Source organism: Vidua macroura, chromosome 15 (genome assembly GCF_024509145.1).
Source record: "Vidua macroura isolate BioBank_ID:100142 chromosome 15, ASM2450914v1, whole genome shotgun sequence".
In the NCBI taxonomy this organism is placed as follows: Eukaryota; Metazoa; Chordata; class Aves; order Passeriformes; family Viduidae; genus Vidua; species Vidua macroura.
Genome location: NC_071585.1, coordinates 9,522,276 through 9,535,896, shown reverse-complemented (window position 1 = coordinate 9,535,896; position 13,621 = coordinate 9,522,276). Strand labels below are relative to the sequence as shown.

The window sequence follows — 13,621 nt, the reverse complement described above, 5'->3', positions numbered from 1 at the left end:
CATGATGGATGGGAGCTTCTGCTCTGCTCCCCATGAATAGAGATCATGGTGTAGGAAGCTATGTCTCACCTTTGCAATAGAAAAGCCTGGAGAATCCTGCTTTCTATCTGAAAACAGAATGTCTGCCCCTCCTGTTGTGGGAGGGCGGGCAATCAGGTATCTGCAGTGGTTTGTTTAGGTGTGGCACAACAGAAAATATGGAAATGTAATACATGGTAAGTACTTTATTTTCCCAGCCAGCAGGTCAGTGAGGACTATCCAACTCTGGTGCACCCTGATACCCCCACAGCTGAAAGGCTGACCTCCTGAGGTTTGTGAAATACTTATTTTATGTATCCCATGAGCATCTCACTTTCCTGGCAGCCTCACAAAGCCCTTCTCCTGGAGGTTTCTGATCTAAATCAAGGTCACTTGCAGTCCCAGTAATTAGTGTCACTACAGCAACACCACTGTGTTATGCAAATAAAGTTAATCTAGATTTCTAGCACTCAGTGCATTAAATGATTGCAAACAACATCTGACGATGCCTGACAGGTTCTTGTCATTAGGTTTACTCAGAACAGAAATAAGAGTCATTCACACCATGTCCTTCAGCATCTCAAGACTCTCAGGTAATACAGGTACAACCCCTGAGCTGAGTTTCTCCAGTGCCAAGTTACATACCTGAATGCATGTCCCAGTGCACTCCTTGCAGAGGCTGCAGGACAAAGCCCATCTGCTTGCTGGGATATGTGAGATCTTCGTAATGGGTTCCATTTTTTCAGGACATCCAATGCTAACCTGGCCACAAGATAGAAGACAAGTTGTAAATATTGGCTATGGTCCCAAATCTCCTACAAGGGGGTGTCTGTGGCAGTCTGAATGAGGGATGGATTATATTTCTTATTCTTCAGGGTCAGTTGTAATTTGGAAAAAAACCCAAACCCCCAAAACCAGAAACAAATCTGGATGACAAAGAAGGAAAAATTTATGTTGGTTTTCCCTCTGCATGAATTCCTCATCTGAGGTGTATCTCAGATGGGCATATGAAATTAGCTTTACTCTGCTCAAAGATATGCCTCCCACCTCTGTGGCCTTGCAGCCCAATTCTCTGCCCTCCCTTAATAGGGTGCTCCTTGGCTGCTAATTAAACACACGGCATGATAACTGCCAGGCGCTGTGGCTCTGGCGCAGCTTGACGAGCCAAACTGCACTTGTTATTTACACTGTTAACCAACACCCTGGGCCAAGAGCTGGAACCAGGACTGTGCCCACCCACGTGTCAGGAGGAGGCTGGAGAACGTCTTACTTCAGGTATCCATAAGGCACAGCTAACGTGGACCCATTTCGTCCCGCTCCGCGTGGGCTTCAGCGCTCCCCCCCTCTTGGGGCACAGCAGACACTTGGGCTGAACGCCGAGGGCGCAGGTCCGGCACAGCCAGCTCCCGATGGGGACCTTCAGGATGCCATAGCACGCCTGTGGAGACGTGAGGGACAAGGGTTAATCCAGCAGCCCAGGATGAACGCCCTCCCAGACCTCCTCTGTCATTCCCACCTTTCTCACTGCCGCTCCATCCCAATAAACAGCAGACTCAACGCAGCACAGACAGGGAGCTGAAGTTCTTCCTTACTACTTTCCCTGTTTTCACATGGATGCTCATGGTGGATCAATGTGTCCTGGCTTTTAACTAAAAGCTAAGTATAAAAATGTGCTGTGCATCATGCCAAGCACCCGCCTGGCTCCAGGCTGGGGGTGGGCAGAGCCCCCACCACCAGGAGCTCTGCGGTGCAGACATCTGCCCGCTCATGTCCTGCCTGTTCCTGACCCACGATGACTGGGAAAAGTCAGAAATGCTGTGCAGAGAAATCTTCTGAGGTCAATGAGGGCTGAAAAGCCGCAAGCCCATGATTGAGAAAGTTGACCACACTGGTTAGAGACCCAGCACAGCCCAAAGGGGAAGCAGAAATAAATACGGAAAGGCAAAAAGGGGAAGCCAATAGTCATGAATGTAAATGAGATGGGAGGAACCAAAAGGGATAATAAATCTTAAGGATGACACATCTAAAGGGGGCACAGACAAGTCTCCAGCCAAGAGAGTGAGAACTGAAGGACTCGGGCTGCCCATGGAGCTCCCTGACCTGCTGGGGTAACACAGGACACCGAGAAGCCGAAGTGTTCCATAAATATTTCTCTTCCGTACTTGGGGAAGAGCCAAATGATAAGCCATATCACATAATGATAAATACTTCCCACTTTCACCATGATTTATGACTGTATTAAACAGCTACTACTAAAACTAGACAGTTTTTAACTGGCAGGTCCTGATAACTCACACTTAAAGGGTTTTCAGAGGTCAACACATTGCCTTGGGCACTAACACAGGGTTAGTCCCTATTTAAAGCGAGGAGATGTAATTAATTCTACATCTGGCTGCTCTGACAACCCTGCAGAAGGCAAGCAGCCAGTGCTGACAAGGACCCCCAGCACTGGTGGCTGCAAATCGAGCCCAGGCATTCATCAGCTCCACTTCTTGAAGTTTACCTCCAAAAAGAGCAGCTTCTTCTCCTGCTGCTTCAGGTCATTGTCACTGCAAGTAACAGTGCTGTGCGTGGAGACAGGAACAGAGGGGGCACATGGAGATGTGTGAGCTTAGCAGAAGTACATCATCAGTCTCTACTGGCCCAGAAGACTACAACATGACTTTAGGTTGCCCCAAATCACAAATTGATAGTGGTTTCCAAGTGGAAAAAGCCACTTTGTGAACAGATTATTGGGATAACAAGGAATTAAGAGAGGAAATATTATTGCTGCAAGTGTACATGGTTCAAAGAGACTTAACTGTGTGTTTCACAGTGCCTCCAAAACTGATAGATAAATCATTTCTGTAACACAGTTTTATAAAACGTGATTTACTACCAGGCAGGAATCAGCCTGATATGTACTAGCAGCAAAATGAACTGGCAGACTTATCTCAAAATCCAGGGGAAAGCAGGAATTATGACCATCTCTAGCAGACTCTTGGATCTTGGTTATTGATTTCTAGTGATTTTAGAGTGCTGAAGGTGTAATTCTGCTCCTGTGAAGCAAATACAGGGCTTCCATCCCAGACAAGGAGCAGCTCTAGAAACAAGGTGCATTATCAGCTAAACACACTCTTCCAAGTCCAGCACCAAGCAGAAGGTGCTCCAGAAATATGAAGCCAGAGGAATGCTGAATAGGAGCAGCACAGCTATTTTTATTGCTGCATCTATTTGGGGTGCAACATCACTGAGAACAAGATGCCAAAAAAACAGGGAAGATGCCAAGCCATATACAAGCTTGGTGTGATCCATGGAACAGAGGGTGGGTTCAGCCCACAGCAGGGAAAGGGAATTCAGTGATGACAGGCCCATGGCATGAAGGTGGATCATTCCCATGCTAAACAGAAGTGTGATGTTGTCACTGTGAGAGCAATGAACTGTGATTTAGCAGCGGGGGGCATGGTTCCACCTCACTGACAATTTTTAAAAGGACAACTGCATGCGCTTTCTAAAAGCTTCACTTCATAGGAGTTAATTAATAGCAACAAGCCTCATGGCTTGTGTTATGCAGATGAAGTGAGTACAACGATATCACCTGGCACATAACCCACCATCGTGTGTCTTGAGCCCCTTCCCAATGGAATGCAGGAGGACAAGGCATGGCTCTGGTGAAGCCCATGGCACCAGCACCCATATGCCTGCAGGAAAGTGTTATTCCCAGCAGGTTTTGGATGTGGTGCTGGCAAAGGCATGGTGCAGGTTAAATAACCATGATGCCATGTAAGACCCTACACTGTGGCTCTGGACTTCGTGGCTTAGGGTGTAAATCAGGGCAGAGATTAAATCACGGGCAGCTTACGGGCTGGCACAGGGCTTAGGGCTGGATTTTGCTTCCTGAAAACAACTGAAAATCCCTGTTTTCTTTCAACAGCCTTGAAATCCAGGCTGCTGTGTCCCCTTCTGCAGCACTGGGACTGCTGCTTAAAGTGGAGCCCACATGGTGCCATGGTTCCTCCTGAGTCCCTGCTGTGGCTTATGCCAGCTCACAGCCTGACAGTGGCACTTGGGCTTGTTAAAAAAGAACCCAAGACAAAAAAATACCTTGAACCCAACCCTGAATCATTCTGGTATTTTGTGGAATCTGATTCACTGATGGAAACCATTCAAAACACCCACCACCCGCAACTATAGATATCTCCAGTGCCCTCCCACCTCCAGGAAGCACTGATGGAAAAGCTGCCCAAAAGATGAGCAAATGGCTCTCTTTAGAACGAAAAAACCCCAAAACCATTCACACAGAGGATGAAGCCCAGGTGCTGCTGCTGCCATCCCAGCACCACACAGCGCTTCCCCCTGAAGCACGAACAGTAGAACCTCCCTGGGTCCACGAGGGACCCAGGAGACCCTCACGTGGCTGCCTTCCCCTTCTCAAGGCTTCCCCAAAAGCAGGAGGCCCACAGAGTCCCCCCAGCAAGAGCTTGAAGCATTAGTATTCAATTCTAAAAATAAAATTATTTTCCTCCTGGCAGCAAAATAAATGAAATCCCACGCTCACAGAGTGGGGAAGTTGGAACAGAAACCCTGCGATGTGAGACCGCACTGGTGGAGCTGGAAGGTCCAACCATTCTCCAGACAAAGCAGAGGAGGAGGAAGCTGGAGGGTCTGTGCAAGCCCACCCCTCTGGTGAGCATAGGACTGCAGACCCACATCCCATCCAGCCACCTGCCAAGTCTTGCACATAGTCAAGTGTCACCTGAAAGTGCTAAAGATCCCACTGGGGTTCAATAAATGGGGTAAAGAAGAATAAGCATATTAAAGGACGAAGAGATATAAAATAAAATATTACAGAGACCAGAGAATAAGGAGGAAGGGGCACTTCAACCTCTGGTTGTGTGTTTCTGTGGGCACTTATAAATGTTTGGGGGTAAGAAACTAAGAAAAGCAAGTCTGCTGTCAGCCAGCTATCCAAGACTGTCACAGGTGGGGTGCTATCCCCACTCCTGTGGAGCTGCACTTGGGATCCATGAGGAAAGCTTAACAGGCGTCTACAGCAGCCCAGGGGAAGGGATGGGAGGAACCCAGAGCAGGAGGGTACCCGAGTGTGATGAGCAGAGCCACGCGCCGCCACCCCGGCCCGCCCCGGGCTCACCTGGTGCACGCAGACGTTGCACTTGTCACAAAACACCATCTCGTTGCCGTCCTCCCCCTCGGGCGAGCGGCACACGTCACACACCACGTCCTCGTCGTACTCGATGCCCAAGCCCTCCTCGGTCTCGATGGCGATGTTCATGTTCTCGTAGCACATGGTCTCCAGCTCCTCCAGCACTCGCTCCAGGGTGATCTCGTCCAGCTCGGGCTTTTCTGCAAGGCAGAAGGCAGAGCGTGAAGGCAGAGCCACCGGTGCAGCTCCGATGCAGCTCCGGCACAGGCGCCCACCCGCCTTCGGGGAGCGTTTTGCCAGGGGCTGAGCATTTCACATGGCAACTCAAGAATGTGGCAAATCCACAGCGACGGTAAAAGCGGCGATTCGTAAAACGGCTGCTCCTTACTCGGGATGCAGTTTATATTTCATAGACAGTAACAAAATATTGCTGCTGGCTGAGAGGAAGGAAACCCATTCAGCTGAAGCAATGCGGATAATTGGGGCTGACAGTTTAAATGTTCAAGGAGACAAGTTTTGCAAAGATGCTTTCTGCAGCGAGGGCTCAGACAAGCTTTGGCAACACAAAGTCAGTGCTTTAATTGTTAAGACTGAAAATTGACCATTTTAAGGCAAATTAAACGGAAATGTAAAACTGAAGCCAAAGGCACAAACTGAGGATAAATGAGGGGCTTTTTTTGTGTTTGGGTTTAGTGAAATCAGGAGGTCAGACCCCGCTGGGTCTTTTATTCCCCCCACACCAGGATCTTTAATGGAGAGAGATGGCAGAGATGCTTTACCAGAGCTTTCTCCACAGAGACAACCAGGAATATAAGGTCAATAACCAGCAGAGGTTTTTTAGAGCAGCAGCCTCTAGGAGTGAGATACCCAGCTGCTTTTACACAGGGCATGCTGCTACCAGGAGCTCAGCAGCCCTAAAACGGTGCCACACAGAAGGCTTGTCCCAGAAGTGCTGCATCCCACCTGCACACAAAGATCCTGGTGCCACAAATGCAGCGTGAGGTCACTCCAGGCAAGGAAGAAAATCTGTCAGGAGCAGGAGTGAGGTTTTCTGTAAAGGGTTAGACGCAGGGTTAAGCCCCCATCACACCCTGACTCCCAATGAGCTCTATGTCATCAGAGGAGAAGGGGCAGGGACAACAGAAGTACCAGCAGGATGCAATACAAAACAATTAAGACTTTGTAGTTCATTAGTGTGAAATATCCACAACTGGCCAGACAGTGGAGGAGCCTGACCGAAACTGCTGTCCACCCTCCTTACTCCAAAGCAATGGAAGAAAATGCCTCATTTATAAACAGAGATGGAGAAAAAGGGCTTGAGGAAGAACCCATAAGGACCAGTTACTAATTAAATGTTCAGTGAAAGATCTGGCATCCTGGTCATCTCTCAAGCCACAGTGTGATGTCCCAATTCTGGGCTGAACTCTGTGCTGCTCTAAAGCCCCAAGGGATGGGGTTGCAGGGGTCCCAACACCTCTGGCTGGATGGGGCTGGCAGAGGCTGCATCTTTCCCCCCATAGCCACTGATCAACTGAAAAAACTCTGTCAAGGGGGAAAGCATCACGTAGGCGAGCCCGGCAAGCAAACACACCATTGTCTGCCTTTTTAAGCTCTTCCCCAATGTTTCACTGGCACGGTTTCCCTTGGCTTGACAAGTCCCTGCAAACATGCAGCCTGGCATTTTACACGTCTGTGTCGAGTCTGAGATACCATCTAAGACAGACAACACTGTTCCCTATCACAGCCCTTTCAAGAGCTCGGGCTGCTGTGCTGCAACATGCCAAGGAACCTGCTGATACCTGTTTGATTCCACAGCAGCCCCGGCGATGGGCGTGGGATCTCAGCCCCAGGCTGGCACAGGCTGCCTGTGGCCTCTGCAGCTCAGCAATGTGAAGCATCCTGCACTAGCACAGTGAGTTCTGAGCACCAGGGCTGGGATGGAGCCACCATCTTGCTCTTGGCATAGTTCCGGTTGGATGTCATGGCAACATGGAATGGTTTAGCTTGGAAAGGACCTTAAAGATCTTCCTGTTCCAGCCTCCCCTCCAGGGACAACTTCCACTAGACCAGGTTGCTCCAAGCCCTGTCCAAGTGTTCCCTTGAACACTTCCAGCCACAGCTTCTCTGGGTAACCTCCCCACCCTCACAGGGAAAAATTTATTTCCAGTATCTAATCGAAATCAATCCTCTTTCAACTCCAAGCCACCCCCCCCCTTGTCCTATCATTGCCTGCACGTTACAGAGAAAGTCAGAGCATTATTTCTGCCTTAATGGAGTCCTTTTACAAACACACCACCTGAGGTGCACTTGCTCAACATGACTTTATGTGAGTATTAAACCAGTCCAGCAAGAATATCCTCCTCTTGGTCAGGGTTTCTACTCCCCATCTGTGACTATGAGCCTGGGCATCAGAGTGCCAGTCTGGAGTTACTCCATTCCTCCCAACATTTCAGGCTCTGCTCTTCTGGAAAGCAAAAGACCAAGGTGCTCCCAGTGCTTCTCCCCACACACTTTCCAGAGCTGCCCTGTGCTCATGGGAGAGGGCAGGCAGAGAGCTGGCAGCTGCAGGCAGCATGAGGAAGGAAAGGGAGGGGGTTTTCCACAGGAATCATGAACTCAACCTTGCCCAGGGTCAGGATCGTGCTGGCATTGCCACCGTTCCACTTCACCTCGAGTGGAAAGAAGCAGCACCCATCCCACATCCTGAATTTTCCACCATCACCTGCTTAACCCTGGGAAGAAAGTTCATGCTGATCCCAAAACTCCTGCTCCAGAGGATGGCCAGGGGCAGAGGGAGAGCAGCACTTTGGTGGGGTTCCCTCATCAGCCTCTGTGGCATGCAGCTGTTACAGCACTACATGGGGAGTATGGATCTGTCCCCTCTCACACTCCATTTAGGTGTAATTACATTAGGAATGCGCTTGCCAAGCGGCATCCCAAACACCTCGGAGCTTATTGAATTGACAATTGCACTTGATGGGGATGAAGCGATTAATCGTTTATGAAACACTGAACAATGGGGCCTGGGGGTGAAGTGCTTTTTCCATTTGTGCTCCATTTATCTCCTTCTGCATCACATGAAGTTTATGCTACTAAACTCCATTCATAAAACTGTCACCTTTTTGGCTGCAAAAACTCTCTCTTTATTGATCGTGGCCAGCTAAACAGCAAACAAAAAAATTCTCCACCAAAACGCTCCCTGTGTACATGCACAAGTGACACTATTATTGTCCCCAGAGAAGGAAAGCAAAGACACAGACAAGTGATCTTGGCCACAATTAACAAATCCAGCAATGTCCACATTTGGGACCATCCCCAGGTCAGCGGACTCTACCTGCTGACCAAGAGAACAGTACTTTCACCTGGTTGAGGTGTGCCAGGGTATTGGGCAAGAAAACAAAGCTTTTCTGAGTCCCCAAAGAAGACAGCAGTGATAGCCATAAACTTCTTCAGAGTTTCTGTCTGGAGAGACACAGGCAGAGGTGAGACTTCAATCCTGTGCCAATATAATCCCTGGCTATTTCATTCAAACCACCAACACAGGAGGAATATGTCCATCACCCCTTCCAGGAGGCCACCCACACCCTTTCCCAATTAACACTGAGTTCATTAATGATGATGGGTTTTGATGTGGCTACCCAGCCTCCCTGGAACACCCCAGTATTGCCCCACAGTGGGAAGGGCAGTAATCCAGGGAATGCTGCCTCCCACGGCCTCTCAGACAGATGAGAAAATCTGTCCCCTCTTTGCACAGGGCAGGATGCTGCAGGGTAGCACCTTCCCAGCTAAAGGAAGCACCAGAAAATGGGGCTTGCTTCAGAAATGGAGGAGAAGAGGTGACAGATAATGATGCACTACAGGAGGTCTCCAGATCTGATTCATGAAAAGAAAACAGGAAGGAACTTTGCTTGAAGCAAAAAAGTCTTCCCTGTGTGTCTGTGTCAGGGTCTGCCATGATCCCTGCAGCTCCACAGCCACCCAGCATCCCCATCATTCCAGGGGCCTCCTAAGGAGCCCAGCTCAACTCCACCCAACTCAGCCCTTACAACTGCCCATACAGCACCTGAAACACAGAATTTTAGCATTCTATCCCACAGGAAGTGGGATTACTGGGCTGGCACTGCAGCCACAGCGCCGCGCCGGGGAGAAGTACCAGGCACATTCCTTCACACAACGCCGCCCTCCGTTGTAATTATTCCTGTAATATCGTAATTTATGTGGCATGAAGGAGCAATATTCTTCTGCTAAATGAATTCTCAGCTACTCCTTGCCGTGGTGTGAGCCAACACTCTGCGAGGGGAGAAAAAAAATAGCTGGAGAGCCACCTTTCACAAAATAGAGACCTATTTCTGACTGAACTGTGCTCCACTAATATCAATTTACTGAAACAATAAATCCTTTCCCCCTGTGGAGAATACCTGGAGATAGAAACAGCTCATGAACAAACAGCTATCAGGACTGCAGGCTGTGCCATGCGCTGATTCACAGACTATAAACCTGGGAGTCTACTTTTCAGGAAATATATATATAAAAAAACAAGCAAAATTACTGCTTTTTAAAATTATAATGGAAAAGGGAAAGCAATTGTGAGATGATGTAGGCCTGTCTCTGACTATCTTTGAAAATCTGAGGTGAAAGAATGACAGGTCCCTGATGGGATGGGGTGTTCACACATGGTACAGGGACCACACACTCCAGAAATCTCCTTCCAGCTGACTGGCCCTCCAGCTCGCCCCAGGCAAACCTGCCTGCTTTGGCACTCGTGGGGACACCAGCCACCCTGCCCTGGGCTGAGTGCCCCCCTGGGCATCCTGCAGGGACATCAGGGGATGACAGCCAACCACCTGAACACCACATCAGACCACCTGGGACTCCCACAGCCACCTCCAGCCCACCACCTGCAGACACACAACCCTTGGACAATGCAGCAATTGTACATTAATTGTACATTAATCTTTTATCAGTGTTATTTATAAACAGACCCTACACGTAAAGCGTGACCAACACACAAACAGTGAACTGAGCATCCACAGTGAAACCTCCAGACATTTTGTTACAAACACAGCCTGCTAATGCACTTAAAAGATTTACAGGAACCAATTATCACCCTTTCTGCCACCCACCGACATCAATTATTGCTCAAATTTAAGATGATGACAAAATGTTTCAGAAGCCACTTTAGAAGCTGCTGTCTCTCTGCAGCGATGCTTGGCTCTGACAGGGCTGTCCTAGAGCACTCCTGATGAAAGCCTCCTCACCCCATCAGCAGCAAAACTGGAGTATTGCTGGAAACTACTGCAATTACTGCCAGGAATTTATGGAAACAGCAAAACAGCGACTTGATGTGAAAACTGATTGTGCTGAAAATGTGGAGGGAAAATGTGTTAGGAGTCTCCCACTGATCTCCAACCCTGCTAATCTATACATTAATGCATTACATACAAACAATTAATACATTCATTTACATGTGGTATTGATTATCTGAATCTCTGAGGAGATAAATAAACTCAGATCCAGAGGCTTGTGGTATTTTACAGAGGGGAATAGCTTCAAACTGACAGAGGGCAGGGTGAGATGAATATTAGGAAGCAATTCTTCCCTGTGAGGGTGGTGAGGCCCTGGCACAGGTTGCCCAGAGAAGCTGTGGCTGCCTCATCCCTGGAAATGTTCAAGGGCTTGGGGCAATCTGGGCTATTGGAAGTTGTCCCTGCCCGTGGCAGGGGGCTTGGAATGGGATGAGCTTTAAGGTCCCTTCCAAACCAAACCAGTCTACAATTCTATCCTGGGGTGTCCTGCACAGTGGGACATGGGCACATGGTGGTGGGCAGCAGCTGCTTGGAAACAGGCTCTGCCTAGGGAGTACCAGCTTCCTGCCTCAGGGTGAAAACAGGGCTCCCAGAACCCCAAAAGGATGCAGTGGGACAGGATCAGCCTCCGAGTGTGACACCCAAGACTGCCAGGGTGGGAAGCAGCCACGCTGGGAGGAGCAGGATTGACAGCAGCCTCTGCTCCACTGAGCACATCTTGCCCAGGGTACTCCACTGACTCCAGCTGATTTCACATCTACTTGACCAATCTCACCTCCGCCGAGGGAGGTATCATCTCGTTAGTGCACAGACATATCTCAAGTATGCAGCGATGAATTCCCCCCGGAGCTTCAAAAGCAATCCATGTGACCTTTGCATGTTCCTGCCATAAAATACCAGGAACACCTCCAGCTCCCAAGATAGAAGCTGTGGTGGGCATATGTGAGCAGAATACACCATATGGATTAAGTCAAGGGAATACTTAGAAACTTCGACTCTGCCTTCAGCAAAATTGATTCCGACAACAATTTTAGCAATTTCTTGAGGATTTTCCGTGTGTTTATGAGGTGCCGATCACTGCAAAAGGATCTTTCAGCCTTGGCCTTTGAAGTCTCTCTAGCTCCACTCTTACAATAGCTTTGGATTTAGTGGAGATCAAAAAACACAGCATAAAATGTTAATATAAAAATGAAGACTTATGGCATGGCTCCTGTCTAAAAGGACAGGCCTGTGCTGCCTGGAGTGGCATGGACATTAATCTGGCTCCGGGCTCCATTCAGTCTTCTTCAGATCCACTCTTTTTACAATCTCATATTGCAGCAGCAACAAATAAAACACTTAGGCATGCCTAAACACTGACTTCATCTCTAGCACACAAAGGTTCTTTAAACAGCACATTTCCATTGAGTACAGCAACAGCTACTGAGGCATCTTACTAGGGGGTTTAAAACTATTTAAAGCTCTTTTATGTTTAAAACTTTTGCTTTTCAAGTAAAACCTTTGCTTTCTGGAGCAATTCCACTTAATTGGGAGAAGAGTCAGCAGGCAGAATGCAGAGAGCTGGAGCTATCCGGAGGTTTATCTGATCTTGATGATAAAATTCCATCCCTGGGGTGACCTAAAAAGGACTGGAAAAGGCATGTGCTGTGTGCTACGTAGACCCACGAAAGGCGAGCTGGATGATCTCATAGGTGTTTTCCAGCTCTCCTCCCCACACATCCTCAGGAGCCAGTCAGAGATCTGGATCCTTCTTTGTCATTAAATATTTTGCGAATGACATATTGTGCCCCTGGACAGCCCAGTGACAACAGTTCAGCCAAACACCCATGAGGAATTTAAACTTCTGCCTGCCTCCTAAATTAATGCTGGGAGATAACTCCTGACTCCTCTGAATGGGAGGAGAGGCTGCCCTTCTCTAGTTAAGTCATGTTAATGATCTCAGAGATTAGCAAAGCAGGTTTGGAAATCTCAGCGAGTCATTAACGGTGTCATTAATGTCAAGGGCTTCCGGGAGAAAGCGCTATTTATGGACTGCCTTTGGACCAACCCAGGCAGCGGCAATCCTCTGCCTTGGGTGGTGAAGGGCACCCAAATCCCACCCTGGCTTTTCCCATCTGGGAAGCAGAGGGAGTAAAGCCCCTGCTCTGTCCCAGCCTAGGAGCTGAACAGCAATGGATTTGCTACAACAGATTCCCTCTATGAGCTCCCAAACCCCATCACTTCCACGGGAAGGAAGATGCATCCCCTCAAAGAAGCCCGATGACCTCCAGCCTCCACGGCAGGCACAGCTGCCACGGGTGATGTGACCGTGGCCCTGCAGCCAGGAGCACCAGCTCCCATCCTGCTTCCCACCTGCCAAACCCCCAGCTCCCTGCAGCATCAGGGATGGGCTATTATCAAAGCCACACCTTTTCCTTTCCAAGTCACTGGAAAAAATGTACTAGCCCTTGCACTGCTAGAGAAGTTGGGAGGACTGGGGTAGGGGGAAGGATAGCAGAATCTATTGGGCTGAAGCTGTATCCACAGTAGATTTCACATGCCAAACACTGGTTTTCAAAGCTACTCTCTCCTCAGCATATTTAAGACTCAGCCAGTAATGACAGTGCTCCCTCAGTGACAGGAATGGGCTGGAGAAGCAGGTGATGGGCAGTGACGTTCTCTGCACTAGCACTGCTGAGATCACCTTGGTCCTTATCACCATCTAGAGGTGGTGATGGCAGGAAGGCTCATGGGCTTCCTCAGATTCTGTGGTTTCATCCAGCCCGGCCCTGGACGAACATTTCCTAAGGACACTCCTTGGAAAAGGTGACTGGCTGATAAATGATGAGATGGAGGGGGAAAAATGCAGCTTGCTCAGAATGGCTGAGGGTCAGCAGCCAAGCACTGCCTGTGCCCTGACTTGGGATTCCCTGGGGTGCTGAGGTGCCAGCCCTCGCACAAGCACGGAGCAGGGGTATGGCTGGCATGAAACTCAACTTCCCCTTCTAAACTCAACTCACTCCCAAGGCAGTGCTGCTGGAGAAGCCAGCACTCTACCCCAGCACTCGTGGGTTTGGCACATGCCAGCCCAAAGGTGACATGGGGACAGCCAGCAGCCAGTCTGGTCTGGGGCAGGGACCTTTCAATGATCTCAACCTTCCATCACCCCAGGAGC

The 13,621-nt window shown here is 49.1% G+C and overlaps 1 protein-coding gene across 4 annotated transcripts in view; it reads right to left on the bottom strand.

The window, feature by feature from the left end:
* Positions 1-13,621, bottom strand: part of JADE2 (jade family PHD finger 2) — a 72,287-nt gene that overhangs the window by 20,446 nt on the left and 38,220 nt on the right. For all 4 annotated transcript variants that reach the window (XM_053990975.1, XM_053990976.1, XM_053990974.1 and 1 more), the window contains 3 exons: positions 5,150-5,361; positions 1,289-1,456; positions 664-780 (listed from right to left, as the gene is read on the bottom strand). In XM_053990975.1, the coding sequence (XP_053846950.1) occupies positions 664-780; positions 1,289-1,456; positions 5,150-5,361 (497 nt within the window). The remainder of the gene's footprint in view (positions 1-663; positions 781-1,288; positions 1,457-5,149; positions 5,362-13,621) is intronic.